Below are 26,930 nucleotides of genomic sequence, written 5' to 3'. Positions count from 1 at the left end.
TAAAGCTGCGACACCAGTGTCGTCGAAAATAACCTGGTTGCATTACATAAGTGAAGTATGCATGTGATTACGTGCACACGATGACTTACACACAGTTTATGGGAGAGGATAGTCATGGCGGCGAAGCATGAGGATCGAATAGCAATGTGCCGTCGATGATGACACCCATTCGTTTGTATGACGCTCTAAAATTGAACAGCACGAATAATACTCATCGCATTACTGGACGTTATGCGTGCGTCAAATCAGTTGCGAAGTCATCTACATCTACTAGGCATGAAAAAAAACCATCCCAGTTGGGGGAACGTATAATGTTCAAGCCTTAGTGATCTGAAGCACAGCTGTTACCAAATCAAACAAAAATGTAAAACGTAGCAGCGGGCCCTTGTTACATCATTCGTGGTTTTTGCTGGGTTACGGAGGGCGAGGGATGCACAATATGTGGCAAACAGCAATGACCGTAATGAACAAATATAAGCCAGAATTGTGACGACTGGAAAAAATCCTAGTAAGGGATTGAAATTTAAAACAAAAAGGACTGATAAGAGGCAAGTGGCGCCCCCCGGAGTTCGAATATGCCTTGTTCATCGTTAATATGGGTGTCAAAGTCCTGTTTCGAATCCTTCCTTGGAAATCCAAGATGCAGGTGATCGAGGTTCTGCAACGAACGTACCGAAGTGGAGTGGCTTCTCCCATGGGAAGTTACAATGGAGAAAATCACGGGGTATACAGGCAGGGTGATAAATCATAGTCAAATTACCCTTAGGTTCAAACTTAAAACAAATTACTGAGACAATGGCAAAGATTTTAACATGAAATCCGGCACAACATGAAAAGCGACCGAAGCAGTTACAAATGGGGAGCAATGATTAGTTACTAGACCGTTTATGGAAGTTAGAATGGTATGTGAGAAGGTAGAAAAACCAACGTAAAGGGGAACAATTGTAACGCATGGACTAAAGAAAGTAGCTCTCAGGAGTTTGAAACGAATCCAAGAGTAGGCGAAAGCTGGAACGTACTTGACAATACATCCAGGTAAGGCGACAAGGCTGAGACAACTGGGGCAGAAGTGCATCTCATCTCAGACTGGAAACCCCATGTGACAACATGTGAGAGGATTTACGATGACAAACGAGTCTCAAAAGTGAACAAACAACGTAGAGATACTGGCAGTTCCGTACAAGAACAAGAACAAGCTGCTGGTAGTGGGTGAGGGAAAAACGAAAAGAAGCAACGAAGACACAGCCACCAAAAGTATGATTCGGGGGCCATGATCACGATCATGGATAAAACGTGATGATAACGGGAGCGCAGGTACGGAGTGAACTAGGACCGTAGATTGGTGTTGGTCGGGGTGTTTACGTGATAATCACTTCTCCTTGTTCTTGTCCTTGGATCGCGATAGAGAAAACGACGGAAGCTTGAAGCGCCTCTTTTTCTTTTTCTTAGTCTGTGTGTGTGAAAGAAACGACATATGAAGGAGGATGTGAAACAAACGGTCATAAGTAGAGACGCAATGTATGAGTAGAGCACAGGTCAAAAACACGTGGCGAAAGCCACGCCCAAACCCGATAAACCGTTACCACCTGCATGCCTAGTCAGCAAGAACAACCACACAGGCTACTTGCTTCCGAAACAGCAGACAAAAACACGAACTATGTACGAGGTTGGCATAGAAATAAGTTGACTAGATAAACGGGTGGGGACCTTGGATGCAGACAGACACCGGCAGAGTTGGAAGCTGGGTTTCTCGTACGACGGACGATCAAAAGCCCACTGCTCCTATCTAGAATCAACCAAACCGGCAGTGGCCCAACCACTGAGGTTCCATCAAGTGGCATGGTAGCATGACTCCAGTTGTGAAGGAATTCTTGGCGTCATTCGTCTTCTGTCATCTTTTGGTGGTCTATGATGCATTGACTTGACAGCAGCAGGCGGGATTCCGGCCTGCTAGGGATCAAGTTGACCAAATCTTTACACTCCGTCAAACGTTTAAACGATCCATAGTTTCGGCACTCAGATGACCAGTCTGTTCTCATTAACAAATTATGTGTATTCTCGGACTTGAACCTTTCTAAAAGCTTACGTAAAAAAGGGTGTCCGTCAAGGGCGGCCACTCTCCAGTTCTACTTAATTTCATAATCAACGAGGTAATAGGATTAACGCCAGGTTTCAAACCATCGTGTTCAAATATCAGCTCCGATCGTAGTGTGGTAGACGAGGACAATCCCTGATTATCTAGGGATCCTGTAGCGTTTGCCAATTTAAGACACCTATGGTAGCAGAGCTGCATACTCCTGAATTTCAGGGGACATATGTATCAGGCTGTAGTGTCGGCTGTTTTGTTGTATGGCTTTGAGACGTGGCCTCTGCGAGCAGCCAAACTGAGATATCACCAGGCATGCGACAACCACTGTCTCGGAACCAGAGCTCCTGTAAGCCGGTGTCGACAAATCTACGAGAAATTAAAAACTAATTTTCGGTCCCACAACAGGGACTTGAACCGAAGGATGCAACCAGTACATGCCAAATCACCGTTGGGTGAAGAAAGTACTGTTTTCTGTGCCCCATTCAGAGTGGTGGTCAACCTTCGACCCGGCAGAGGGATATGAAAGAGATCACGAAAAGTCTTTGTAATATTGGCGCCTACTTTCTAGGATTGGGCCCGCGTAATCCCTCCTGAGCATGGCTGGAGACGCTGTTAGATCGATGCTAGTGGCATTGTTGTTGTCGGTTTTTATTAAGTGTCTGAATGAGTGTCTGGAGGTGCAAACACCTTGGAATGATTCTAGTAGGCTAGTATTAAGTCCATCCCCAATCCACTTTTATTTTTCTCACAATGGGTTGTTCGAAAATGTATGGTTGTACAACACCAATGCATGTGTTGAACACTGTCATTGTGCTGTGATGTACGACAAAAACATGTAGCGTGAATAATTCAGCTGAGCCGGGTACCCTTCCGACACAGCTGAATGGAAACCCGAAGGAAACAAAAATACTGAGGTATTTGGGGGTTGGCCAAGCCTACACGGGAACTGCTGAAAAGTGGGGCACACTTATTCCAGGAGATCACACCTTAACCCAAGCCACCTGGAGATCAAGGTGACTACTAATAGTTGCGAATCCATTTTAATCCAGAGCTATCAAGAATCATCACAAACTAGATAAACCTGACCCACGTCTGCACTTAGTAGGAAGTGAAGTTAGTTGGTGAGCGATTAAGAGAAGTCATCGGAAAATTCAGTTTACATACTCTGAGTTTTTGAAGTGGCAGCAAGATCGAAGAAAGATACTTTGAAGTCATAGTAAAGTAAACACTAAAGATAGGAATGCCTTATCATCAGAAATAATAGCATGTGTTGACACTGATGCCTCACTGCCGTACAACCACAAAATTTGTCAAGCCATGTTATTCAGAGCCTGAGAGTGGACAGATAAATAAATGGGCGAGGGATCGGACCTAGTGCTGGTCTATCGCGAACATTCTGAGTTGCTCAATCAACCTAGAAACTGACAGCACGAATGCTGTCAGTTGACCATTGATCAGCCGCCATTTGTTGCTATGTCCCCAACCAAAAGCAGGACTTTCACGGGAATCCTGTCCTGAAAGCCGTGCCGCATCAAAGTAAAACTTTTCGTAAGCTCCTTCACACCCTTCTACCAGGTTATACATTGTCTACCTCGCGGTTTAGGCCATTCTGAAGCAGGCAAGGAGAACAGCACTGGTCTCGATACGCGATGTATCGGTATGATGGCTCAGCCACCGCAGTTGATGGTGATGGATATTTTCCGGGACTGAGGCACACGCTGATGTTATGTCGATGAGAATGCAGTTATCGTCCACAGAAGCAATAAAAAGACAATAGATTTGACCGAAAAATGACTCTACTAGAATCAGCTATATCCAAAAACAAAAACAAACTTACTTCGTGTTCACCGGCGTCCTCTGTTCCACTCGGTTCTGATGTTAGTGTCCCAGCAGTGGTGGGAGGAGCTAAATGAGCTGCAACATAAAAAACAGGGAGTAACATAACCAAAAGGTGCAGTTAGCGAAGGATCAGGCTATGATGGTGTGTGAGGGACTTTTGACCGAGGAAGAAGTTGACTCGACAGTCAGGCCCTGAGATGGTTTTGGCTGAATGCCAAACTAGAGAGAACAAACGCCTAAACATGCAGGCAAAAGCCCGACATGCGAAGAGCATAAAAATGTTATTCGTAGGCGGTGAAATTCAAAGCTCGAAACAAAGCGGATCTGGGTGGAACGTTAACCCACAACAGCTAGCGATAGCCAGAGCACCACTGATATTTACACTTGCAACGAAGTGTCAAACTGCCAGTCGACGGGAACAAGATTGTACAGAGTTGTGCCAGATGTTTCATAATCATGGGAACCACAGAACCATAGACGAAATTGCGAATTCGGTGGTGAATCATAAGGACATTTACTCAGATCTAATATGAGGAATAAGACAGTCCTACGTGTAAAAACGGACATGTCTATTCATGAGTTCATTGGAATGTAAAACAAATCACAGGTTGATCAGCATTACACGCCAGAACACACAATTTTGTGTCTAGTGAGCAGAGCGGTGAGCATGAAATCTAGCATAAGAAATAGTCAACAAAACGACAGTACAAAAAGTATGCGGAGCGGTTGTAGTTAGTAAGGTGGACAGAGAGCTGACAGAAAACCTACTTGCTCCAGTGTCGCTTGCACTCTCCAAGTCTGTCGCACCGCTGTCGACGGCTAAGGAGTCGGGTGATACGGGAGATAGCGCGCCATCGGCGACGACCAACCCACGACGTTCCAGTTCTGCGGCTAACTCAGGGTTGTTCTTAATCTCGATCTCACGCCTGTACATCTCCAACTCCTCGTCTGTGATCTTTTCAAACGGATTTTGGTGCGAATAGAGGGCCTGGAAGAAAAGTAGATGGGTTTGATGGACGGGGTCAGATTCGCCCCTTAATCATTCTGTCACGCTTTTCCAATTCTGATGGAGGTCAATAAGGTTCAAAATACGGTAGGAATCGCGAATATAACAAGAGTACCGGCAATAAACTCACGTCATACACGACTGCGGCATTCCGAACATCACGTTGAATGATAGCTTTGCTGGCTGCTGCGACGGGAACATCCTGAACTGCACCCTGAGCGACAAGTGCGGCATATTTCGGACCTAGGACTTTCATCAAACCTTCGTCACGAACACGGCGCGCCTCGTCCCATGTAAGGTTATCCAACAGACGTGACTGCGGCCCGGCAGTGTTGGTATCATGATAATACTTGGCTTTTACCTATAACAAGCGGGAAGATCAGTTCTAGTGGACGCAGTAAAAATGGAATCCAACCAGCAAGTATGAGACGTAACCCGATTTAGTGGTTATCAGCTACCCTCAACGAAAAGCAACCAACCCTACTGACTAAGCTGGAAGAGGCTTGTTTCGACAGAATTAGTGGGTTCACGTAACTTCGCACATCTTACTCGACTGCCAACTATGGTCACATTAAATAAGGGGTACACGCTGGACGCATACGGTCAGTAGTCAAAAACTGGATGTAAATGTGTAACTTGGCTTGGGGGGGGGAGGGTGCGACTGCGGGTGACGTAAGTAATGTTCGGATACAAGCAAACAGGGCGAAAAACGGACTAACCGGGGGGGGATGAGATTAGGTTCCATGAATTCCAAGTTCGAAACCATTCCCATATGGATACAAGTTCGTTCTGAAGTGTCGGTTCCACAGCTTTCGCTTAGCACACGAGTGACGACTTAAAATGTCGAATGAACATTGTGTGCTAGTGCATAACATGTGGAGAGTTACGGAGATCTACCGACCGATTTGAATGGAGACTAGACAATCCCGAGCCTAGCCAGACACAGTGGAGATGCTGAGATTGAGTTCGAACTGCGGACCTTCCGGTCCGTAAGCTGGCGCCTAACTACTGAGCTATCTCGAGCCTGAATTCGATACGTACGATATGTGGCCACCAGCTTTCGGCTATCCGATATACCCTTGGGTGTACACCAAAGTTGAACGAGCGGTTGATAGAGGCTATCGGGATGACCCAGTATGTAAAACATGTGAGGTGAACTTACCTTTCGTTGTTGATCTCGGTATTCTTTTGGATTAGACCCCTGTGGAGCGAACACGTTATAGGGGCTGCAAACAGAAGCCGTGCCGGTTGCGGGACCCCCAGTTGTGCCCATCGGAACGGCTCCAGGTGTAAGGGGATGGAAAGGTGCGGGTGGGGGGAGGGCGCCACTTGAAACGGCCTTCCGAATGGCATTTTCCTTTTCAGAAACCCAATGGGAGACTGGCTGATGGGCAGGCGACGGTTGGATCAATTCTTTCGTGTATTTATTTGGTGTGTTCAGCCAATGTTTTTGTGCCCACTCACGTCGCAGTGTGCTGGTGTTAAGAGATGAGTGCGCACAATAAGCAGAAGTAGATCACGGTATAACATCTTTCAGGAGGCTAGCAAATTCGTGTAGTACAGAAACCACTGAAAATTGTAAGCGAATCTGGTAGAGGAAAACGCTCCGCGGTTACTGTCAAACTGGCCAGCTATCTACTCCTGTCCATAAAAGGGGAAGGCGAAAGGGCATGCTATACGGTTATTCCAGGCATTTGCGCCTTTTCTTACAGGGATTCACCTGGGTCACAATTTTAACTATTTTCCAGATCTGCCTATTGCAAGTAGAGCTAACACTCACTAAGAAGTTGGATAATACCAAATTCTGGCCCGCCGTAAGATCTACGTATGGTGATGTTGCATTTCATTTCAGTCTGTGGAACCAGTGTAACGGGGTACGTGTTCGGAACTACTCAGCTATTGGAATCGCTTGGTAGTCGACGCACTAGATTCACTTCTAGACTGATATTTCCTCTCTTCGCAGTAGATTGTCACGGTTCCTCAAGAGGTTGCAAGCAAACCGACAAATAGGCTCGTTCTAATTATCAGACTTGCAGCGGCCATGTCCCGATGAATCACTTCACATTCGTTCTTCCAAAAGGCGGAGAACTTTCGAACCAGCATGCAATTAGGCCCGGTTAACACTTGGGAGATAAGGATGACAAACATTGAGTTTTCTTGCATTGTCGGTATATATTAGTCACATTTCCAATCCATGAAGAAATGTAGATCGCGCAGCGGTGCTGTAAGCTCCACAATTGACAGATAAGATGGTGCCACGAAGGCGCCATGAGCACAAGTCACTCCAGCCAGCCAGCGGGGACTCAAGTAGATCCCACGTAACACCGGCTAGCTCATCTGCAAGTATGAGGTTTGCAAACAGCAAATTTGGCTTTGAACCACTGGGTCTTGTATTATCACTTCGAACTTAAAGGGAATGAAACGTGTCGAATTTTTCAGAATATGTAAAATGAGTTGCAAATGTGGGAGAGCTGGTATAGCAAGGGTGATAACATTTACGTACTCAACATATGTAACCGAACGACCAAGGAACATTTAGATCCCCATGGTACTAGAAGTAGGTATGGAAGATTTCAGTAGTACATCCATAACAAAAAAGAAAAAAGGGATCATAGGGAGTCAGTTGGTCGAGTGTGGCAGAATCGAGCAAAAGCTTCTCATTGGCGTGTTGCACTTCTAGAAGTGACACTAATTTAGATGGAATATTTTAGTTCGGCTGATACCGTCATCTGACAATCAACGGAATCGAAAATAGGCCTTTGGCTTCAGTTGCTACGACACTCGAAATATCGCGATACGTGTACATTCGTAATGCACTGCTCATAAGGTTGCTGAAAATTCCTCGACAGCCCACGACTGGTTTCGCCCTTCTTGGGGGTCATCAGGTAGGCGCAGTCCCCGAGTTTCCGTCAACCTTATGTTCTACTTGAAACACAATTGCACGAAATTAGCGAAACACACTCACTTGCAAGCAAATTTGGTTGACAAAAACTGGGGGGCTACGCATACCTGATGAGCCCCAAGAAGGGCGAAACCGGTCGAGCATTGTCGAAGAAATTTCAGCAACCTTATGAGTAGTGCATTACGTATATGACAATGACAAGTTTTGACAGAAAACAAATTTTGGAACTACGGACTGTTGAGGGATCGTCCGACATTGGAACTGTAATCCGATCCAGCGCTTTCAGCTTTCAGACTTCATGCAGCTGCCGCAACGCAGTTTCCAGATATCCATGGTGAACGAAACTGCGGTAGCCACAACCACTGTACGACGAGTACGCGGTTATTACAGCTGACAATGATGATGGTGATGGTCCTGTCTAGCGGTTCGAGATGACTGACCGAGGTGGCGACTTATACACGCGTTTCGAAGACAATAAATATCGACAGGAAGCAAGTGGAGTTTTTGCAAGAGACGCAATTTGGGAGGGACGAACGTCGAAAACTGTGATATGGAACAAATCCCTTGGAGTATTTAAAGTGACATTTTTGTATAGCTCAATAGACAGTAGACAGGACACTGAACAGCCGTTAGGTTGGAAGAATGGGGAAAAATAATGAAAGCAGAGGTGCAAGGGTAAGTTGTACTTTCCAGATGATCTGGCTGAGGATGGGGACAGTGTGAGGTAGCTTATCCTGAGCCATTGACTCAAATATCTGACGAACAGGGTGATGGGAAAATGCAGAGGTTTCTCCCGGAGATCCGGCTCTGACCATTAAACTCAGCAGCTTATCATGCAATTTAACAGTGGGCATCAGGTCTCTTAGAAGGACCTTCCACGAAAGTGAACCATTGCTTCGACAGAACGAAGTTCAGCGCTATGGTGTCCTTATGGAGATTTGAATGACAAAAGAGAACGGAATAAACCCCCTCTTCTGGAGGGTTGTGGTGTCAAGCCATGAACCCAACCACGGAAAACTGAGCACAGGCGACTCGACTTACGATGGGCGAGGGGTCTCAGTTTCGTCACCCGAAAGAAAACCGTCGTCATAATAGTACGCCATTGTTGCCGAGACCGATGATGCCGTTGGAGGGACTTGAATGTCATCGTCAAGACTGGAATATCCCTTTCCATCTAAAGTTTTGGCACGTCGTTCTCGACGGGGACTAGCTAGGGCTTCCTGCAGGTGCATTGAAGAACGAATATGGATGGTAATTAAACACGATTAATTAATCGTTCGTCCATCGTTATACTACTTAGTTACGAACAGTTTTTCTTCACCACGAGAAGCCACAATGAATATAAATCTGTGAGTGCGGATCACGTTCCAACAACCTCTTAAGACCTGTGTATTCTACAGCCAGATAAAAGTGAAATAAAAGGAACAAGTTAAGACCCAGTCAGCTGATGCTAACCGTACAAATACCCATTCTGTCAAAGCACCACACAAAAAACGAAAGAAAAATTCGCATTTTCACGCCTACTTGATTATTTGTACAGGGTCAGTAAAAACTTTTCGGTTGGATGAACGTTTACTTCAGTGTGATCTCAGCTCATTCAGAACGATGTTTGCTTCAAATGACAACAACACACTAACAAATAAATTGTCAGAAATTGGCCTTCGAGGAAACGGAGTTGTCAGAACTGGAAAATGGATACAAATAACTGTCCTGAATCTATGTTCTTTGTAGGTGTGTTTTTCATTTGTTACAGCCAAAAACTACTACCTGATCAGCGTTGTAATTCGGCTACCGAGCTTGATTTCATTCATCAATGAAAACGTCGAACGGGACTGAGATACCTGTATTTTGGATCAGAGTGACTTGATGTCGTGCTTTCTACAAGTTATGCATGAAGACGTCGTATCCGATTTGACAACACTGCGAAACGTGGATTATTCTGGAAAAAAACGCAAACCCGGGGAATGTTCAGTGGACTGCTTCTACGACTGTTAGTTAAGTCTGAAACTGTCTGCTGTCCCCAGGGACGAGAACTTGGTTCATTACGAACGAATGCCGTGCATGGGTGCTAACCCATCCACGAACAGGTCGAGCTCCGCAGAGCGGTGTGACAATTCGGGTTGCAATTTGTGACACATGCTAACATAAAACCGATTCGACGAGTTGTAATGTGGCAAGCAGGAACTCCATACGCGAGATCTCAGTTTTTTGAGTAATAAGATGGACGATTAGCCGAGTAGATAAGATCATTTAGGAGATGCTAGAGAGCGGGAAACAAGAGTATTCCCCATGAGAATGGTGTTTAGCTTGTAGCAATTCAGTAGCCTGCATAGGTAACACTAAACACTGTGGTCATGGACCAACCATACCGAATTACCAGTCATAAAACTCAGGAGAGCAAGGCGAGAGGGGGCAAAGCAAGATCTACTAGGAGGATGTTGTCTATGCGCTTGTCTCTGTGCATGGCTAGCGAGCCTGAAATACACTGTGATAACTGCTGTCTACGGTGCTCTTGTCCAAATTGTTTGGTCAGGCTTTTGGAGGTGAGAGAATCTCTGACGTTTGTGGTAGGTATCTTTTCTTCCCCTCGTTTTGTTATTCTTTTAACCATAGGACTTTATATGAATGAACTAACAGTTATACGACAGTCAGATACCAGCATACCACACTACTGTCAGCGGCGATGCCCAGCTTTCAGAGTGGTCAGTGCCTGCCCGATATGGCACGTTTGGGCTCGATGTCACCCGTGGCCCTCGGTGGGCAAAAAACGTCGCTTATAGTGGGTAGTGGAGAAGCAGGGTAATCTGTAGTGACTGACCCCTGTTACCATTAAAAGCCTGTTGAAGATGGTTTGCTTTGAGAACTAGATACCGATATACTGAAAACAAAGGCGCAGTTAAATAGCACTGGATTGGGGCATTTAGAAGTGCTAGTGGGTGGAATGCCACAGTAGAACTGGATGGAACCAGCGCGTCACGAGTTCGGGGTGTTAAAGTAACAGCAGAATGAGCACGGATCATCGTCATGTTTCATGGAACTCTGGCTGCAACTGATCTCAAGCTAACTGGACATCTTCAGGACTAGTTGAGATAGAGAGAAAATGACAATCCGTCGCTGACTGAACCTACACCCTTAGTCCACAGGGAAAGCTTAAAGACACATGCCGAGTATGCCAAGAGGGTTTCAATGAGCGGTAAACCAACAAGTTACTGACCGAAGGTAAAATAACACTTAAACCGTCCTCTTAGGAGTGAACTTTACTGAATGGTGAAAAGGGACATATCAATGAAAGCGAAAGAAGCGCGTCAAATGTTTTAAACTGGAAACCTTTCACCGTGTGGATTCATACGATGCACGAGAGTTGGACTATGGATCGATATTATTGTTATTGTTATCGTTATAACTGCAATCGGTTTTCATGAACACTTTGATTGGTTTACCTGATGTTGGCACCAAGCCCCTGATTGGTGCTAGAGGTTTGTTTTTACTGTACGAGCCCGTAAAAATAAATTTTCATAGCTACACGACGGCGAAGCATAGGGTCTCAGTACTGTGGCATTAGTAATGTCACGAATGCTCGAAAACGGATACAAAAGATAAGAATGCCCCGAATTTTACGCTATGGTGTTTGGCGCATCTTTACGATAATATATCGCATTATGTTGCGCATTAAGTCAAACTTCGAGCACCACTGACAGCACAAACGACAAAGAAATGTTGGTTAAACTGTACAACTATGAACTATGACCGCCAATAAGAGCTTTTAGGTGACACATCTTGAAGAGCTTCCAGACACAAACGAAGTCTATCCAAGTAAAGTGGTATGGAGATTCCAGTGATGAGTATCGTAGTATACACTACCATTTAGCATCATTGATAACAATATCCGGTGAGAACGTTGGTACCTGATTGCCTCAGAACTACGTCAAGTTACTTGAGAAAAAACTCTATAATGGGAATAGAAAACGTGTATAGGGAGGAGGACCTAGAGGTCATCTACTACAAGCATCCGAGGTGCCTACACCCAGTCATATAATCTGGATACAAACTGACAGCTAACTGACATCGGTTGGCCGCCATATTGTTCACGGCCTCCCACCAAGCACAGGGAGGATCACGTGGACTCTATCCAGCGCCCAAAAACTTTTCGTAACATCCTTCATGCCAATTGTTTCCAATTGTTTCACTTTGCGATACCAAACTATCATCGCCTGCCAGCCGCAAGACTTTCGGCAACTGGGATCAGAGATCGTAGAATTGTATTCTAGAGATAAACAATGAGCATACGTGGCATATGCTCAAATAATAGCAACCTGAGGAGTTTTAATAGTCAGGGCACATAATTCAAACAAACGAGCAGTCATCGTAACTTTGATGGCACTTGCAGCATGCTTTTCGCAACCGACATGTTTTTTTCTCAAGACAAGAGCAGCAAAGCAAATCAGAATCCATTAGCCACAATGAAAGGCAAACAAAATGACGGATGACGTCAATGGACCAGAGCTTAAAGTTGGTGTTGCATGAACTATATTTGAAATGATGACAACCGCATTTGAAGTCGAAATGGTATAGAAGAGCTGATGCGATGTTCCATATGGTGGTGAACAAATACATTTGAGTTTATGAAACAAAATCGTCAAGTCTAGCGACTACCGAAGTGGGCTTGGAGAGCCATATGAAGTGACTGAGTTTAAAAAAATATATCTACATTCGTACACTGAATTCGCTGCTCCCAAAACGGTTACGGTATGTGCGAAGACAACTTACTTGTCTATAAAGATGACCCGTACGACACCCAGCATTATCCAAATGACGCATCATGGCCTCGAATTCTAGCTCTCCTAATCGCCAAGGTCTGCTTGTCGCGACTGGAACACTATCCCCATCCACGTGGGCGCCTTCGGTTGACGAGGAAAATCCACCCTCGGTTGCGGATGACCTATTAACTGCTGCTAATCGAATGGCTAACGCGGCCTCCGGGCCGCTAAGCCCACCAAGACCGGAAGTGCGCCAGGTCTCATAAGTCTTCTGTTTGAGTTTTTCCGTCGGCAAAACCAAATTTTCCGCATCCAAGGAGGCCAGTAGTAACTATAACAAATAAGGCAAGATAGACTAGTAGTCAACCACACCCACACACACGTATTATCGAAACGGTATTGGAACGAAAGAATTTTTTTTTTCAAAAATCAACCGGTTTTCTTTAACTTTTCTAAACACAAGCGCAGGTTAGTCGAAGAGAACCCGATTTAGTCTAACCTAATACTACAATGGGTTACCTATATTAAGCCTGGCATCAAAAGTCAATTTTGGAGGCATAACCGAGGCCGTAGGCGTATCATTGAACGAGTTGGAGCTACTAACAATGCTGTGCACATATATGGGATATAGGGAAACCAGAAAGCAACGGGACGCCAATAGTCAGAACAAATGCGAGCTTCAGACGTAGCATCCTTGCGATGCCCGGCTGCCACGCCACCTGAAGTACGAGGGCAGAGATACTACCAGGTTGCTCAAGCTTAGGCAGGCAGAGTCAAGATGCAGAGGTTGGGATAGAACCACGGTCAGTAAATTGACGCCTTAACCACTGAACCATCTCAGAATAACTACTAGAAAGCGACTTGAAGTTGATATCAACCGGATTTAATTAAAGCGTTCGAGAAGCGATGGTCTAGGACTCACTGGACTCTAAAAATAACTGGCGCATGTTCTAGCTGAAGCGATTTTGCTGCATCTCACCGAAGTAGTATGTTTCATTTGATCACCAAAATGTAAGCAAACACGAGCGTAATACGCGAAGAAACGACCTGGTTATGGGGTACCTGACAATCTACTACTGGGGGTAAGAGTTTCGCGTTGCCGATATACAGCGCAGAATATCAGTAACAACTTTCGCTCCCGATTTCTACTTTCAGTGTTCACTCCCGAGAGCACCTCCGAAGTAACAACCGTCGCTAATCATAGGGTGAACGCGATGCATGGTACATATAAGCGACCAGTTCTCCCAGATCACCCTACTTCAGTAGCACGAGTACATCACCGAAGCCAAATTCGTTCGGTCTTTCCAAAGCAATAAGAGAGAACAAGCATTGTAGGCCCGTTTCGCCAGCCATGCGAACAGGGAATGTGACTAAAACAAACGTGAAAAAAGAACCGTGAATAATGTAGAACTGAGCTGACAGGTTTTGCTCCATCCCACGACACCATCCCAACCAACCTACAAACATGACTAAAACGCATCCAATTTTATAATGAAGGAAGCGTGTGCTGACTATTATAGTCGTTTAATTCCCCCACAGACATAGGTGATTTAGTCTTCTACAAAGACCATGGGTGATGTTGTTTTTCCACTGGATACACTTCACTTGAACGTATGATACGGACAGCTATCCGAAAATAACAAGGACGACTTCGTTTCCTTAAGAACACCATCAAGTTTACATCCAGGAACGACTTGGTTTCAAATACTTGCCTGAGTGTCGCAAGCCACGACGGCATTTGTTGCATAATGCCAAGCCTCCTCAACCGTCTCGCCTAGGGCGAGCAGGCCACGAGTTCGCAGGAACAACACGCGAGACGTCGGTCCCAAAGCCTCAGTTATAGCCGATCGTTCAGCACTCCAGTCCTTCAGTTTGTCATGATCGCCGTTTACTGCTTGTTGGTTTCCATTGCTGATACCACCAAGAAAGAGACTCGACGGTGTGTAGTAAGAAATTTCACCCAAAATCATCGCTTCGTGACAGAGAGGGAGAAGACCGGATTTCATACATGATACCTGCAAATGGTTAATACAAAAGAACGTGGTGGGACACTGCAATGACAATGATTGCGAAATGTTGGTAGGGGTTTCAGGGCTTACATGCAAGCAAAACAACCGTGAGTTCGACAATTACTATCCAACGACTCTAATCATGGACGGTAAAGTAGAAGCCGCATTTTGTTGATAATTTAAGTTTAACTAGATGACTCCAATCAATAGTCTGGATGCAAAGATGAGTACCTTCGTGTGAGCGGTCAGATGGGAAATGCATAACCTGCCAACCTACCTGATAGAGAAGGCCTGGGTTTTTGGATAGAAATAAACAGCACCAGTGCAAAGATATCGTTGTTTCCACACGATATGGCCTCACTTGACAAGAAGCAGTCAGTTACATACGCGACAACATTGATGTTGATATACAGCTCGGTAGGTTAGGAGACTTGTTGTGATGTATATTTGGCATATAATTCCAAATAGTGTAACAAAAATTGGTGTGCGCATCGAAAATCCCTTAAAATCGCAGTATTTTGTATCTATGTTACCGATCAAGACGTTACTCAGCTTCACTGTTAGTGCAGCAGACGATATATCTGTAAACGTACAGAATGAGATTGAAATAGACGTTGTGGTAGTTCAAGTTAATTTATTTCACGGAGCGAATGAGTGCCTCGAAGGGTATTATCTAGAGTAGTGTGTGGCATATATGACGTTTATCCTCCCTCGTTTCACTCTCTCACCTGAGTATTCAGAGACACAAGCCGACTGACGGACTTGTTGAAAATACTCGTTTACTCATCTACTTCTGCGTTTCAACAACTTATGGAATTTGATGTTAAAATAAATCAGTTGAAGTAGGGAAGACCGAAGATTGGTAGAACGCACGCATGAACGCAATGCATACCAGAAACAGGCGCTAGCTGGCCTACCAGCGTTTTACGAACTCAGCCACAACCAGAAGGAAGGTCTTATAAGAGGAAATGTCGGATACTCTAATGCGGGACTTTACTGAGCAGTGCTTCATAATTTCAGCAGCAGGGGTTGATTGGTTGGCAGCTGGGCAGCCAAAGTTTAGGCGAAATCGAAGTCATATCAGCCTACACCGTAGGCGACTGCTTTCTATATCGATCCATAGGGTCAACCGGTGTTCCAGATACTAATTAGTACGATGGGGCTCACCGAAGAAAACAGACTTACTGCAATGGTAGCCGGAGTGTCCACATGAATAATGCACCGAACATCGGCGCGTGCTGAATGCACAGCAGAATGCAACATCCAAGTTGCGTGGTTTAGTCCGAGAACCGTGGATCCTGGGTCCAACACTTGACCTGTGAGAAAAGCATATACACACATTGAATAGTGCTGCATACTCTAAGGGAAAGTGAACCACAATATCTAGCCAGAGTAAATGAAAAAAACACGGGTCAAATATCATCCAGTGAGGCCCGTCGTTGTTTAAGCTTTAGAGGTCTGAATACACTCCCAAATGGACAACGGTAGTAGGCGATAGCAGACCGATAAAAACAGGAAGATACCTTCCACATCTGAAATGCACATCACAAGATTCAGAAGTGAAACGAGACTGCCAATTGGCCGAAAAGGTTAAGTAAAGGACAGGCTACAATTAAATCGAGACCAAAAAACCATGCCCATGGTTGTTCCACAGGGCATATGGAAACTCGCTCTGCAAGCATCGCCTAAATAAATCGATCAAACTAGTCAAAAGAAGTCCATCTGTCTGTCTTAAGAGGAAAACTGACAAGGCGGGCAATCGTGTGGACACTATTTCGAGTAATGTGTTAATTCACTGTACGTAATTCTCTTCCTGTACTTTGAAGCCATCGACTAAATGCCTAACAAATTGAAGCCAACTCCAATGACGATGTAAAAATAGTTCCATTATTAAAACATGGACTCCAAACAGCTGTCTAACCAAACGCAAATAATTCGCCCTGGTAAGCATCCGAACAGAATGTACGATTCAGATCGAAATGTTCCGACCGGAAAAGCAGGATTTGATAAGAGACACAAAGTAATACAGAAATAGAGTTTCTGGGAGTAAATCACAGGACCCTTTGGTTTCCAAATGTCAGGGGCAAAACGTATCGAAAAAGAAACATAGATTTTCGGATCGGATGATCTATAGCCGTAACACCCATTACGCTGCACTATTCACCGAACGGTACAACGGTAAGAAAACATGTATACATTGAAAAACAACCATGCTTACCTTTACAATCGACCTTGAGCAAAGAGGATGCAGTGATTTCGTGGTAAAGCAACCCGAACGGATTGACCAGGAAATGCTCATTCTTTGAACTAATACGGGCCTGGAGATGGGACGAGAGAGCAAGTAGACGACCGGTGAAGTGGCAAGAAAACTGTTGCGATAAGTTTAGCCTGAAGCGCAAGTAGTGGAGGCTAGATCAGAGCAACCATTGCACTGGGAGAACAACTGCTACATCACGACGATTGCGGGTTGGGAAAAAGAGATGAATCAACAACATAACGCGGATATATAGATAGATGGTCGCAAGCATATTGCCGAGTAACCATCCAGCTAAAAAGGGTTCGCAACTCCAAAGATAGACTGCTCCCTGTGTACGCAACTTAGCAAAAGCCTAGCTAAAAGGTCCGCGAATAAAGATCATTGAAGTTCCAAAGGCCCTAGTGAGGCATACTGAAGCCAGAGAAACAGGCAGTCTAACAATATGGTCACGGTACTGTCCGTCAGTCAGTGGAATAACCTGGTAACAGCTCATTACTTGTGCCAAGCCACGGCTGTAGAATAAGTCGGACCGACGAATACGTTTTTGGTACACGTAGGTTTCACGGCTATCCCCCCCCCCATTCTTACGTCGCAAAACAACTGACAGATGGATCAAATGAAAGCAGCGAAACACAAGTTAGAAGTATTCGCGGTATTAGTAGAGAAGTCGCACGTTGGAAACACTAACACTGTTTCCCTAACACTGTTTCATCGACACTACTTGGTCTCCATCAAATTTGCGAGTCCCATGAAAACTGGAGAAGTGATAGCTATGGGGAATGATAGCCCTCGTCAAGAAACGCTGAAAGGTTGGACAAACTGCCAGAATTCTTTCGAGGCGCGCTTTGTATTTTTTCATCCACAGGCTTTTAGCCTACTTGAGCATTAGCCAAATGTTTGACTGACCTAACTTTTACAGGTAGGCTATTCGGAACGTGTTACTACTGTAGTGAACGACTGAGATAAAATGTAGAAGTTCGGGAGGCGCACCACACCTTCAGGTTTCGCATAAGAAATGAAATCTGAGGAGCTTGGAGAATATTAGACGAAAATAGCGCCACTCCTTTTAAAGCTTCAGGTAAGGGGCTCTATAAACCTTGGAACATTTGACCACTGGACGCAGCGTTACGGGAGGTAACTGACAGTACAAAATTCGTGTGGAAGAGCTTGCTAAGGAGTGGAACGTAGCTGACTGATATTCCTGGAATAATCACAGAAAAGACAGAAGGAACAGTACACATTCCCATTGTCATTTAAAGACTATTCGCCCCAGCCAATTGTAGCTCGTTTTGTACTTTTGCAGTTGCTCTTCCAAAAAAGGTTTTAGGAACAAATTACTAGTTGTACGACAGCAAAGCATCAGTGATTCACACTAGCGTTATTGACAGTGGTCATGCTAAGGGCAGTGAAAACTTCGCGGAAGCTTTGGTGGCTGATTTGGACTGAATTCAGAAAAAATGCAATTTTGTCCAAGGAGCACACAAAAAGAACTGTGGAAACGGAAGTAAGTTGATATAACCCTACCATCGTTCTTCTAAAAAACACTTACCGTTACATGATTGTGGATGCTCGTGTTCCAGCCGAACAGATCAATCAATCTGTACACAGCAGCGAGTTTACAACGAAGAGAACGTTCACGGCGACTGTATATTGTGGCTTCACCACCGCGCAGATCGTTGATGGGAATGATTCCGTTGCGCTGACCTGTATGATGTGAAAGGGGGAGTGGAGAATAAATAGCTCGAAACAAAGACTGGTCACTGCGGATTGAAGTTGGAATTTACACGTGAAACGGTCTTTTTAGTGACTTCATACGAGGAACTCACCCAATAAAACCAAACAAGCGAGATTTACTCGACTATTCTCATTCACATGCCAAGGCACAGACCGTAGGCTAATTCACAAGCTCCTGACCGAAAGTTTCTGGCTTGAACTGCTCTCGCCAATATTTTGCGGTCGGTTCTTGTATTCCTCTAGAGTTGTATTGCACTGACGGGGTGCAACAGCTAAAAAAACACTTTTCGACCTGGGAAGACTGCGAAGACAGGACCTCATCTTGGATGGGTTAAGAGCTCAACAATTCTAAGCGGGGCGACGAACTGGTTAATTTTGACATGAAACAGCTGGCGTCTCTACAGCGGTTCCAATGGGTACACAGGAAAGACTCCTGAGGCTCACGTGCGAGGACCTGCCACTGACGAGTGCTGTCGTTCTGAAACGAAGATTCAAGACCCACGTACGATTGTTGAACTGACCTTCCCATCGTTTTCCTCCCGCTTTCGGTTGCGCAACCTGGCAATTCAGAAGCCACTGCATCTGATTCTGTTGTGTATTGTCGCCATGGTTTTAGATCACCGAACTGAATGGTCTTTGATTGAATGGTTGCTCGTTGATACTCGCCTTCGGCGTCTGTGAGTGTATCCAGTAAACACGCTGATAATCCCTGACAGTTCATTGTACCTGCTTACACCCCAAAAAAAACTCCGATACACGGAGACAGTTGCATACATGCGGCGGACTCACATGGTTGTGGTTGTCGCGGATATGAATGCACAAGTAGGTTGACTTAGGGCCGCTGAGTTTCGATTGCGTGGAAGTCCGCGACCTGAATCGAGAATTCATAACGAGGTAATCGGGGGGGGACGAGGTATTGTTGAAGCAGAGGGTACTTCCACAAAGAATGGACCTAGCACTACACGCTAAGGCTAGACCATACGCAACGCATGCCGAGGTTCTGTCTACCAAGACGAGCTGTCTTCCATACCTGATTCGGAGTGGTGGAAACCTAGAGGTGGACAGAACTAGATCTGGCAGAAGGGTGGTAAGAAGAGTTTGGGCACTGTTCCCCTTCCAGGGTAGGATCCACGTGACCGTCGTGTGCTTGGCTGGAGACGCTGAACGATATGGCGCCTAACCGGTGTCGCTGGCATTCATGCTGGCCGTTTCTATCTAGATTGTATGTGTTGGTGTGTACAACTCGGATGTTTATGGTATGCTGGCCCTAGGCCCCCCTCCTTGCCGGCGCTTGTTTCTTTCCATTATAAGACTTTGTCCAAACAAACTGACATGGTTGTGCGGCAGTGAAACACCGGTGTCATCATCTGGTGTTGTTGGCAACGACGATGACGTGAGTGGCAGGTGCTGCAAATCGGAAGTTGGCTTGGTAGCCCACCGCCAGCTTCACGTCCATGAAAGCGTTCGTACGAACGTAGCCACCCGATTGGCGTGCGCTGATTTTTCTGTCAGTTTCTGATTCAAGACCGACACATACCCCACCGAGCACAATGCAGATAAGCCTGACTGAGTGGACAGGAGTCATATTCACTCGTGACAGGTTACTAGTCTTGTTCGTGAGGCTGGTATAATTGACCGGCTATCAGTATAAAAACCTGGCAACTATAGCTGAACGATTCATCTAGCGGCACTAGCCAAGACATTTGTCAAAAGTTTCACATCTATCCAGCTCTGAAACCTATATTACCTAGTCCAAACAATCCGTGGATTGCACCACCATTATTGGAATACAACTCTGACGGCTCGCTTGGTAGTGCTAACCTGGTCTTTGCTTGAGGGTTGCCATCTGGCATCATGACACCGAACCAAGTCCTGTCGCCACTGAAAATTCATGAACCTACAATATTTCCAAACACGTGGAAACCTGTCACCCAACGCGGTCACAAGCCCGTCCGCCGTGCAGGCCAATCGGAAGCAGATTCACCGAGCAAGCGCCGTTAACCAGACCGCCAAAGGCGGAAAGATACAACGTCTACTGTGCGCGATGCGCCGAGCAAGCGCCGTTAACCAGACCTTATACCGCCAAAGGCAGAAAGATACAACGTCTACTGTGCGCGATGGGTCATGTAAGGGACTATACAAAGGAAACTGCGGCCTCGCCTCGGTCGCCGAACAGTACTGCACACAGGTGCCCCCTGCCCCGAAAGGCATGGATAGTCGGTTAAACCATGCAGTGCCATCACGTGACTGGATTTTCATTGAGCCAATCACAGCGGAAGAATCTGGTCGCGCGATAAGCTTGATGGTAAATTCGTCCCCAGATTTGGACAGGCTCACATCCAGAATGCATTGCCGGTTGGATGTCAACGCGCTTTCCGGGTCTTTCAACTTGTCTTTATTGTCGGAGTTGCCCACCGCATCAGTGGTGCCCGTGTAACTCTAGTTTCAAATATCTCAAATCCGAATTCATCGGAGCAACTGAGATCGATCCCCGTGTCATCCGTCCCTGTTCGATGGTTTGTAGGAGCGCTAATCCATCTCTGGAGCCATAGACTGCCACTACCTTCAATCCAGTTTACGTTTTTACATCGAGACGGTTGTGTGTAAGCTAACTACTCTTACTATCCGTCATCACTCCTCAGCGACTGCCTACGTCTGGTGTTCGGTGACATCTCGGAAGCCTTCGATAAATCTGCCGGGACGTTTGGAGCATCGCCACCACTACTTCGGCATATCATAGTCCTGTGAGAATGCCGCAGCAGTTTTCTCCAATTCCAAGGTTTAATACCGCTGGGGAGTGAGGCTAGATGGCTCAGTGGTTCGAACGCGAATTTACTGACCGGACGATCGGTGTTTCGAATTCGACGTTTGCATCTCAACTTTCCCTGTCTAGGTCTGGGCAACCTAGCAGCATCCCAGCCCTCGTGCTTTCTGGTGGCATAGCAGTAAGGCACCAAAAGGGTACTACAACTGAACGAAAATTATAGTGAGACAAGCAGACCCACTCCCAAAAATTGTTCATCACGGTGGTGGGTGAGGTTCCTAGATTGGGTTACCAGTTTAGTGACACCTTGGATGGTTGTCTTCACTGAACAATGGGTCGTGTGTACGGAAAGTCAGACTCACCTTAAACAGAGGCTTGAAGCTACTGAGATTGGGTTGGGGAGAGCTAGCGTGACGATCAAAGGCGAAAGCAGTGATGATATGAGAGTGACTGTGGTCTCATTTGTTCCCTTTTGCCCCGACGAGGAACTCATCACTCCTTTGGGTCCAACAGAGACCGTGATATATTCGGACATCCCCTCTTACTTTCAAGGGGAACAAATTCTATAACCACCGACGGAAGTATCTAAAACTGTCCGGTGAAGTGACGCAAGACCCGCCGAAGCCGCAACAAAGGATGGAGATCAGAAGAACCTATCTAATACCTAGGCTGACATATTCGCTTGCTCGCACTCGGTCAAGTCCGACAGCTGCAGTCTCACACCTGGCTTGGCAATAGTTGGAGGTCTGAACAACAGTCTCCTGGTCTCTCAAACTGGGAATTGGGATAAGAGTAGCGAATTGTCCTTGAAAAAATATAGTGTGTTGGCAATTCCTCCGAACACAGTTGGGACAAAAGCTTTGATTGAGACCCCCAATCATCTTATCAAGGTGTGGGCGTCGTAGCAGTATCAAGTGCCCGCATACAACCACGATTCCCATAACTAAAAATGTCATACCACATTAGCTGTCGCGTGATATTACGATCCGTGTCACCTTGCTTACTGCGCACAGCAGAGTGGGCTTCCCCCTTCCTCATACTTTTCCTCCACTCCAATAATAATATCCTCTTTATACTGTCCTTCGTTAGGACTGGCGAATTCGTTCATCTTGGATCGGTCTTGGTAAATCCACGGGGAAACCGGGACCAAGACCTTTAGGCATCTCTGAATCAATCTTCAAGCTTCAGGTCCCAGCCTATCCGGTCGCTTTTAATGTTCACACTTGAGCAGGAAAACAAGCTGCTCTTGTTCACACACTGGAATCGTTTCTCACTCAAAAGAACAAATGACGAGCTAAGAATTGCAGTCTAGTTTCACGTGGGCTCCATTAAGTAGTTTCCAACTTCAAGGCGACGACGGTGCTCTTTATTCAGCCGGATTTTCCCAAAGACCAGTACCTTCAACAAGTTAAATGAGCTTAAAGTTCGACACGTTGAGGTGATCATGAGTCTCAAAAAAGCTGGTCTCACCCGGCACACCTCAAGCTCCAGCTTGAAAATTGTTCATCACTTAGACCGTTTCAGTCCAGTGGCATAAGACTGCATTACACTGAAAAACAAGCTAAGGGTAGTGTTTTAGAATGCCGACTGCTGGCTGGAATATCCAGTCTGGTTATCAGGTTAATACATTGGTAGCTCCTATAATCAGCCTCCGGCTGATGCCACATTATTATTAACAATATTACTGGCAATAATTGTCATAATCGTTCTGCTGTGACACCCTTCCAGTGCCACCCAAAGGAAAGTACGAGGGGTGACTAGCGCCGAAGCCATTCATTTTGTCAACTGAACTTCACTGTCCATGATCAACGTTGAATCTAGTGCTATTCTTCACGAGATGAAGGCAGTTGCAGTCGTTGCCAGCTCAGTGCTATAGGGATCCCAACTGGTTGAATAATGGATGACTGAACCGTGATTGGCGCCACAAGAATGAAGTGTGCTGCAAACGCAAGCAGAGAAACTAGTTGGATGGACTGATAGATGGTAAGACAGTTCATAAGCATATCTGCAAGACCGGCTGATCTCACATCTGGGCAACAATCTACTTGAATGGGTTGTGTGCTGCCCCCTGGATTGCAGAGGTAGGGGGCGAGATAGCTCAAGTGGTTAGAGCACGAATATATTGACCGAAAGGCAAGTGGTGCGAACCGGACCTCTGCCTGTCAATTTCCCCGTCTAGGCTTGGGCAACCTGGGAGTATCTTACCCCTCGTGCTCCCCTCTGGTGGCATGGCAGCTAAGCACCGAAAGGGTGTTACAGCTGATCGATGGCAGTATGATCTTGGGTGTGGCTCCACTAGCGACAGCCGAAAAGTACACGGTTGTTGAATGGTGAATGTGTACCAATACACTCCAGCCAAGCAGTCACCCCGGAGTAAAATGACTATCATTGAAATACGACAAGACGTTCCGGGGTCTTCGTATGGGGATACATTTGATAGATGGATTAAGCACTTGTCTTACCTAATCCTGTACAGTCTTGCATCGATGTTTTGGTTGCGTGTTTTGCCAAAAATGAGTGACAGTCGTGTTGATTATGCGCACTCAATACCAACAAGTCATCACAGATTCAACCTCCTCACAGCGGTGGATTTTCCAGCATCACCAAAATTTGTCAGCTACTACTGCTCTAAATGTTTTCTATCCCCGTTATATCAAACACTAACCCAGATAAAACGTGAAGAAAACAACTGAGCACCCCATTGACATAATGATGCTCACCTTCGTTTTTCTGTTTGGAGCACCGTTAAATTAGGTTCTGATGGAAACATCCACGACTTTAAAAAGTGGTGTTCCATTAGTCTTCAGGAGCTGAGACTGACTGAGATCTGAAGAAGTGGCGATCCGATTTGAGGACTCCGAAAATGTACCATCCCATCACCTCGTCAAACACTCTCATGGGCTCAGACTCACTGATGCAAATCAATCAACTCCGGAGCGGATGGAAAAGCATGGAGTAGAGACATGGTCCTAAAAAACGTGACTACGATGTCTCAAGAGTTTGGGTGCGCACGTGTATCATTGTGGACCCCCGTTAAAACATTCCAATGCAGACCGGATAAGCCAACGAGTTGCCTCCGGATAATAGCAGGAATGAGAGTTGAGATTTCGACCTGCGGTAACAGAGCAGTGCTCAGTGGAATCTGGGTATGGGAGTCAAAATGACATCAAAGAGGAATCAGTAGGGCCATTGGAAGTCACTTCGCCTTGCAACAGCGCTTATAGCATGATTGAGCAGCCTTCGTTTGAACGTGGTCCTAATGAGGTTACCGGTCCAATAATAAACCAGCATGATTGAGCAGCCTAATGAGGTTACCGGTCCAATAATAAATACAATAGTTCAGCTACAACAGGTTCCGGTGCCTCCGGTGCCACCCGGAGGCGCGAGAGCTGAGATACTGTAGGGTAGTTTTCCAAGCCTAGACAGCACTCAATGTGTTCGCGTCGGGTCCGAACTACAGGCCTTCCTGCCAGTAAGTCCACACCTTAACCAGTGAGATATTTCGGGCTCGCTTCCCGTTACAGCGAAAAAAGTTGAGGGACGGAAGACCGAAGCGAGGTGGTCCTCTAAATTAGTGACTGCTTCCAACGACACGATGCGAATCTAGATCGGGCTGTCACTAGAATATCATAGTCGTCGATGCGGCGCAATGACGCGAATATCACATATGCAACCATTCTCGCCGGTAGGAAAAAACGTAAGGGACCAACACTCAAAAAAGCACCTGAAGACATGAGAAATACCTTTGCTGAGCCCAACCCCAGTGGAAGCATGACCATTAGGCACAGACGCAAATAATTCCGAAATATGTTGAAGGGAGAGTAGGCTTGTACTCATTCCAGGGTACTCTCCCGATTGCGACTGCGACCGAACAATCTCCTCCAACTCATGGCGGAATGATTCAGAGTTAAGGATTAATGTCACCCGCTGTTTCTGAGACATGAGATTGACATCTTCTTTTATAGAAGCAGGGCGCAGAAGGTTCCGTTGATAATCTGGATTGTCAGGATCTGTAAATTTCGGGTAAAATACGGAGAGAATACAGTACCTATAGTCGCGATGAACTTCTCCGGCTTTTCACCGGGGTTCTCACAGTTCATGGAACTTCCATCCGGCATTTTTGAACGAACAAGTCCCCAAATTTATTGCCCCGTGGTCATCTAAATGCGAGGTGAAGCGCTAGCCTCACGCGTAAGAAGCGGATGAGAACAGGCGCCGAAAAAGAAAGGCAGTCCTATCTGAAATTGATTGATTTAAACAATCTCACTTATTTACCAATTTACGGATTCCGGGGTTCTATGAGTATACGGGCAGGCTGTACCTTCGGAAATTATCTAAGCTCAGAAGAATAATGAGTGTTGGGACCATAATCATGGAACATTTTGTTAGTCCCACAATCATTTTGGAACAGGTCATAAAAATTTTCTGTTAACGGATTCACGGATTGATACACAGAACCGAGGCTTTTGCCCAAGTTTCCCGGCAGTACCACTCTTTGTTCCAAGTAAAGTCAACTGTTTTGGTCCGTCGTGTGGCTTTCAGTATGATCCCGTATTAATACGCATCAGTTAGTTTCCCTCCACAATTTTAGCTCATAATTCCCAGGCACACGACCCGCTCTCGTTCAAGGATTCACGAATTGAAGGATTGATGCACAGAATCCGGGCTTCCGTCCAAGTTTCCGGGATGGGCTTTGTTCTTGTTACTCAGCGGCTGTTGTTCACCGGAAAAAATGGTGTGGCACTGCACACGAAGTTCTCAGCCTAGGGCAGGAAGCTTGCCAGCGCGAGGACTCGCATAAATAAGTGTCCAATAGCGCATTGAAATGTGTTCTAGGAGCGTGGACGACCGTCGGTAGAAGGTTATTCCACGCACCTACTATCCAGAATGAGAAACCTTTTGCCCAATGAAAATGTGTGCTGTGAGCTTGAAAATCTTCTTACCATGGCCCCGCCGTGTGTTTGCTGGATCAGTGGTGAAAATATTTGGCCGAACCTTGTTCCTTCAAGGGTGACGGTTCTCCAAGGGAAAGNTCAGGAACCACGAGAAGCATTTCGTAATCCACTGACTTGAGGCGAGCAGCCATTTTCGTAGCAGCTCCTCGGACACGTTCAGTGAGGGATACGTCTTTCGTGCATCCTGAGTGGACAACTTGGTCGGCATATTAAAGCAGCGGTCTGACGTAGGCCCGATTGAGTAGTTGGAAGCTCATGCGAGTAATACTGGAGAAGGTACGTCGAATCAGCCGTAGAACGGCGAATGCATTTTGGGGCGATTACTCACGGTGCAGCGAGAAGAACATGTCTAAAGAGACTCAGACAATCATGGCATCTATCCGTATGATTTCTCCTGGTCCTTTCTTACCATGCATGACAAAGGCATCGCTGAGTCTCCACCGAATGACATATGGATGAACCTTTCGTCATCCAGAGGAAGGTACCAGTCCGACGACCACTGCTTTGCAGCGTCTACACCCATTTGGAGGGCACTGGCATTGGAAATCCAGGATTTCAAGTCGCCCGCAAAAAGTAGCCATGGACTTGCAAGAACATCTGGAAGGTCATTAACGTAGG

At 45.9% G+C, this 26,930-nt stretch overlaps 1 protein-coding gene across 1 annotated transcript; it reads right to left on the bottom strand.

The window, feature by feature from the left end:
- Positions 1-25,475, bottom strand: T265_00019 (hypothetical protein; the record flags this gene model as incomplete). The annotated part of the gene is made up of 13 exons (XM_009163676.1): positions 1-1,450; positions 3,927-4,003; positions 4,697-4,916; positions 5,065-5,295; positions 6,097-6,409; positions 8,878-9,056; positions 12,604-12,924; positions 14,324-14,608; positions 15,788-15,918; positions 16,821-16,920; positions 18,409-18,563; positions 25,101-25,367; positions 25,406-25,475. 13 exons carry the CDS (start codon positions 25,473-25,475, stop codon positions 1,370-1,372), a joined length of 2,430 nt encoding a protein of 809 aa, XP_009161940.1.
- Positions 25,476-26,930: the final 1,455 nt, after the last annotated feature.

Source organism: Opisthorchis viverrini (assembly GCF_000715545.1).
Source record: "Opisthorchis viverrini unplaced genomic scaffold opera_v5_1, whole genome shotgun sequence".
Classification (NCBI taxonomy): Eukaryota; Metazoa; Platyhelminthes; class Trematoda; order Opisthorchiida; family Opisthorchiidae; genus Opisthorchis; species Opisthorchis viverrini.
Note: the sequence above shows the minus strand (reverse complement) of the source record. Positions and strands in the feature narration are given on the sequence as shown.